Source organism: Eubalaena glacialis, chromosome 9 (genome assembly GCF_028564815.1).
Source record: "Eubalaena glacialis isolate mEubGla1 chromosome 9, mEubGla1.1.hap2.+ XY, whole genome shotgun sequence".
Taxonomy (NCBI): Eukaryota; Metazoa; Chordata; class Mammalia; order Artiodactyla; family Balaenidae; genus Eubalaena; species Eubalaena glacialis.
In genome coordinates this window covers 81,797,300-81,803,037 of record NC_083724.1, presented here as the reverse complement: position 1 = coordinate 81,803,037, position 5,738 = coordinate 81,797,300, and the positions used below count along the sequence as shown (strand labels likewise).

Genomic DNA, 5,738 nt, shown 5'->3' with positions numbered 1-5,738 from the left:
CTCTAGTTGCAGCGAGCAGGGGCTACTCTTCGTTGCGGTGCACGGGCTTCTCATTGTGGTGGCTTCTCTTGTTGTGGAGCACAGGCTCTAGGTGCGCAGGCTTCCGTAGTTGTGGCACATGGGCTCAGTAGTTGTCGCTCGCAGGCTCTAGAGCGCAGGCTCAGTAGTTGTGGCTCACGGGCTTAGTTGCTCCCCAGCGTGTGGGATATTCCCGGACCAGGGCTCGAACCTGTGTCCCCTGCATTGGCAGGTGGATTCCCAACTACTGCGCCACCATGGAAGCCCCCAATCTTTTTATTTTTTTAATTTTTAAACAATCAGGGCCTTATTTCTTTTTTTAAAAATTTATTTATTTTATTTATTTATTTTTGGCTGTGTTGGGTCTTCGTTGCTGCGTGTGGGCTTTTCTCTAGTTGCAGCGAGCGGGGGCTACTCTTCGTTGCGGTGCATAGGTTTCTCATTGCGGTGGCTTCTCTTGTTGCAGAGCATGGGCTCTAGGCATGTGGGCTTCAGTAGTTGTGTCACGTGGGCTCTCGCGTGCAGGCTCAGTACTTGTGGCACACAGGCTTAGTTGCTCCACGGCATGTGGGATCTTCCCGGACCAGGGATTGAACCCGTGTCCCCTGCATTGGCAGGCAGATTCTTAACCACTGCACCACCAGGGGAGTCCCTTCCAGGACTTCTTGAATCTCTGGCTTGATGTCTTTTTTCCGCTTTGAAAAGTTTTCAGCCATTAACCCTTCAAGATTTGCTTTTATCCTGTTCTCTGTCTCTTCTGTCTTTCTGGATTTTGAATTACTCATGTGTTAGATCTTTTCTTCACACCCTTTATGAATTGTTCCTCTCTTCTGTATTTTCCATACTTTTGTCTCTCTTCACTTATTTCTGGTTATTTTTTAATGACATTTTCTAATTCATGAATTCTTTCTTTAGCTTGTCAAATGGTCTGGTAAACCCTATCCATGATTTGTTATTATTGATTATTATATTTTTAGTGGTTGAATTTCCATTTAGTTTTTTTGTTGTTCCCAGTCCTCTGTTGAAATTCTCAATCTTGTCTTTCAACATGGTAAACATAGTTACTTTAAAGTCTGTGTCTTATAATTCCAATATTTTGAGCCCCCGTGGAGTTGTTTCTATTGTCTGTTGTTTTTGCTGGTTTTCATTTATGCTCTATGCTCTATTTAGAGTAAATGGGCCACTGTATTTGCAAAACACAAGACAAAAATTTGTTTATAGCAGCAATTTGAGGCCCAAGATATCTTTCTTCAGAAAGGATTTAAGTTTGCTTCTGCCAGGCTCTTGGGAGTCATTGGCATTCCAGAATTACTTTATTCCAGTTTCTAGGATTGAGGTGATTTAAAGCTGATCCCTATGAGGGCCCATGTACTTATAATTCATCCTTTCTTCTAAGGTTCAACCTTTTCGTATCTTAACCCAAGGGAGGTTCATCAGGGCTTCTCATTTTGGCCATCCCTAAACTCCAATCCCTGTTCTCCTGTTCAAAAAAACCATCTGCCTCTTGGTCATCTATTGTGGTACTAACAAATATTACCCCACCCTGGGAAAAAGTGGTCCCAAACCTCAATTTATTATCTCTTCTATGCCTTGTAGCAGATTTGTTTTATATTTTCCAATTGTCCTCACTAGGAGGGCTGGGCCTAATTGCAAGAAGTGAAACTCTATTTAAACTTCTGCACCTCAGTTTTCTCAAGATGATGACCTAGATGTGCCCACTGGATTTGGCAACATGAAGTCATTGATGGTCTTGACATGAGAAGGCTTTGTGGAATGAAAGTCAGATTGAAATAGGTTAGGAGTGAATGGGGTGAGGGATAGAAATAGCATTTGGGGGGCAACTCATTCTAGAAATCTGGCTATGAAGGAAAATAGAGAAGTGATATGGGAGATGAAGAGGGATAATGTTGGTCAAAGAAGAATTTTAAGAGTGAGAGATACCAGAGCATGTTTGTATGCTGATGGGAATGCTTATGCTGATGTAGCTATTTGCCACCCTCATGACAGGTATATTTCATACCCATGTGACAGGTAAATCAACAAGTTGGCTTTCCATGTCTGCCTCATGTGTTTTAATCAGCATGAGTCAAAGTCCATGGGTCTTGGCACTCCTGGGGTCCCGCTCTGGCCAGCCTTTCTTATCACATCCACAGTCACTTCTATTTCTTCCTCTATTCACTCCTACATCATCCTTGGCCCTAGACTAAGTCCCCATCCCCTTTAACTGATCTGATGCTCCTAATTAGGGTTCCTACCATTAGAGTCACCAGTTTCCAGACCCTTTTACAGGAAGCCACCAGAGCCCTTCATATTTATTATGTGCCATAATAAATTCTTTGTATTGGGAGCTCTGAAGTGCAAATTTAAACATGTCACCTCTCAGTTAGTAATACTCCTTGGCTCCCCCATTTTCCTCTAGCTGAAGCCTACCTGTCTCTCCAGCCTCCCCCCTCTCACTCTTGCTCCTTTCCCTGGCGGGCTGCTGTGTGGGCTAAGGCTGACCTGTCTGGGAAAGAGATGCTTGGGTTGGGGAAGGTGGGGGCTCTGGGTGTCAGAGCTTGTCTGGCCAGCCTGGGCCAGCTGTCCCAGGGCTACCCTGTGCCCAGGGAGGCTCTGTTTCCCTTGGCTGGGAGCCCCTGGGGCAGCTTTTGAACCAGAACTGCACTTCCAGGTAGGAGCAGACATCCTGGACTGGTGAGCCAGGGCTTGGCCGTGCCAGGCCCTTTGTTTCTAACTTGGGAGAGGCTTCAGGTTTCTGTCTTTTTTTCTAAGAACTGGGGATGTGCCACGTGGGCACCACAGTGGCCAGAATCAATGAGAAAAACAATACTCCAGGGAAAAACCTACTCCCTTAAGTCACCGGATTGTGGGATGTATGTGTGTCAAAGTTTCCGTGTTTGTCACATGAATATATGTCTCTACATATGTGTCCCTGTTTGTGTTGTATGCTGGGAGGGAGATGGGGGGGTGGGGTCTGCATCGTGTCCTGTGTCTGTGCATTTGTGATGGCTGCCAGTGCTGTGTGCCTGTGTATATCTGCATGTATGTCTGTATCCTGTGTCTGGGTGTCTCTGATATATGTTTGCATGAGTTTCTAAGCCTATATGTTTATATGTATTTAGCCCCCAAATCCCAGACTTCTTCCACGCCAGCATTTCTCCTTCCCTCTATTTCAGCCACTCCCTCTTGTGGTCATGTCCTGACTCTTGTCATCAGTGAGAAGGGCTCCACCTCAGAAGTCTCAAAAATCCAGTATTTCAGGCTCTGACCTGCCCCTCTCTCTCCAGTTCTCTCACACTCTGACTCTTGTCACACTTGTCTCCCACCTCAGTGGGGCCTCCACCTTTTCAGGGCTCCCCATCTCCTTCGGCCTTGACCTCCAGGTGTATCATTCGACAGCTCTCTCCTCAGCACCCTCACTGTCCTAACCTCCCACTTTTACCCCACCCGGCTAATCCCCAACAGTGTAGTGGAGCCTCATTGGAAAAAAATTGTACAGGTGGGTGGATGAGTCTACGTACAACTCATTACCTGTAACCGCTGCTGGGGATTCCTCTACCTGATACATGCCTTCCCTCTCCCATTTACAGCGATTGTTCATGCCGCGTGGTGTGGCCAAACCGCCCCCCCCCCGCCAAAACAACAAACAAACAAACAAACAAGGGGACTTCCATGGTGGTCCAGTGGTTAAGACTCCGTGCTTCCCATGCAGGGGGTGAAGGTTTGATCCCTGAACTGAGATCCCACATGCTGCATGGCACGGCCCAAAACACAAACAAAACAACATACAGCTATTGCTTTTTCCAGCTGCACCCTTTTCCCCCACCGCAAGGGCTTCAGCTGGGCTCAACACAAATGCCTTGCCTCCTAGCACCTCACAGAACACACCTCCCCGCCCCACACGAGGCCAGTGGGTGTGAACATGCTCCATTTCCTGCCCCCTCACACCTCCAAACTTGTCTGCAGCTGCACCCATTCTCATCTCCTTTTCCTGGGTCTTGGTGTCCTTCCTCACATTCAAGCCTAGATCCATCCCAAAGAACCCATTTCAGTTCTCTTTTGTCAGTACTCTTTTAATCAGAAGTGACAGAATTCCAACCCAAACCTGCTTAAGGAGACAAAAAGAGACCCTTTACCAGCTCACACAGTAGGATGCGCGAAGTTGTATCCTGTGTAGGAACAGCTAGATGCAGGAGCTCATGTGATATCACCTGGATAATGTCATGGTTCTGTGCCTCAGTTTCCTCATCTGTAAAATGGGATATTAATAGTCCCTACCACAGTTTTTGTGAGGAATAAAAGCCATCAGAAACTCAGATAGCACCCTTGGTGCTCTTATCTCTCTTTTTCTCTATGCAGCTGGTTTCCTTTTCTCTGCAACCTGATTTTCTTTGTTCTCCAGTCAGGTAGGGAAAGTGACCACCCCACAACTCCTCAGCATTATCAGACCAGTTAGAACTAGAATATTTTAATTCCAATTGTTAGTACTTGGAAGAGAGAATCCTATCAGCTTAGTTTGGGTCAGTGTCCACCACTGGGCCATTCAGGTATAGTGGGAAGAGAAATACCTGGTAAAATGTAGCTGTAGGCCTTTCTCGCCTTCTGAGATGGCCCACGCTCTGTCTGTGAGTGTGTTTCTCTCTAAATAAATCCACTTCTTACCTATCACGTTGTCTCTCACTGAATTCTTTCTGCGATGAGACATCAAGAACCTGAGCTTCATTAAAGTCCTGAAACCAGGTAAATTCTTTTACGTGAAAAGAAACCTTTTCATTTGTGTTTCCATATCACCTGTGATTTTTCCTGCCTTCCACTGGCAGCCCTGCCAGTTGACAGGAAGGTCAGCAAAGCTGCTGATAAGAGGAGCATAAAGAGGGCTTGGTTCGTGGCAAGGGGGCAGTGGTCTACTTGCTGGCAACATGCTGCGCCTACTGGTGTTCACCACGCTGGTCCTTTATGGACATAGTGCCCAGGACTTTCCAGAAACCAACGCCCGGGTAGTTGGAGGGACTCAGGCCCGGAGGAATTCTTGGCCCTCTCAGATTTCCCTCCAGTACCAGTCTGGAGGTTCCTGGTTTCACATCTGTGGAGGGACCCTCATCAGACGGAACTGGGTGATGACAGCTGCTCACTGTGTGGACAACCAAATGAGCTTCCATGTGGTGGCTGGAGACCACAGCCTGAGCCAGAACGATGGCACCGAGCAGTACATGAGAGTGCAGAGGATCGTGGTGCATCCCTACTGGAACAGCAATAATGTGGCTGCAGGCTATGACATCGCCCTGCTGCGCCTGGCCCGGAACGTTACCCTCAACAGCTATGTCCAGCTGGGTGTTCTGCCAACGGAGGGAACCATCCTGGCTAACAACAGCCCCTGCTACATCACAGGTTGGGGCAGGACCAGGACCAACGGGCAGCTGGCCCAGACCCTGCAGCAGGCTTACCTGCCCACCGTGGACTACGCCACCTGCTCCAGCTCCTCTTACTGGGGCTCCACCGTGAAGAATACCATGGTGTGCGCTGGAGGAGACGGAGTTCGCTCTGGATGCCAGGGTGATTCTGGGGGCCCCCTTCATTGCTTGGTGAATGGCCAGTATACTGTCCACGGTGTGACCAGCTTTGTATCCAGCCTGGGCTGTAATGTCTCCAGGAAGCCCACAGTCTTCACTCGGGTCTCTGCTTACATCTCTTGGATAAAAAACGTCACTGCCAACAAATGA

General features: G+C 47.8%; 1 protein-coding gene across 1 annotated transcript; it reads left to right on the top strand.

Annotated features, from left to right (window-relative positions):
- Positions 1-4,937: 4,937 nt before the first annotated feature.
- On the top strand, positions 4,938-5,738 carry LOC133097350 (chymotrypsin-like elastase family member 1). Its single transcript, XM_061199215.1, has one exon. It carries the CDS (start codon positions 4,938-4,940, stop codon positions 5,736-5,738), a length of 801 nt encoding a protein of 266 aa, XP_061055198.1.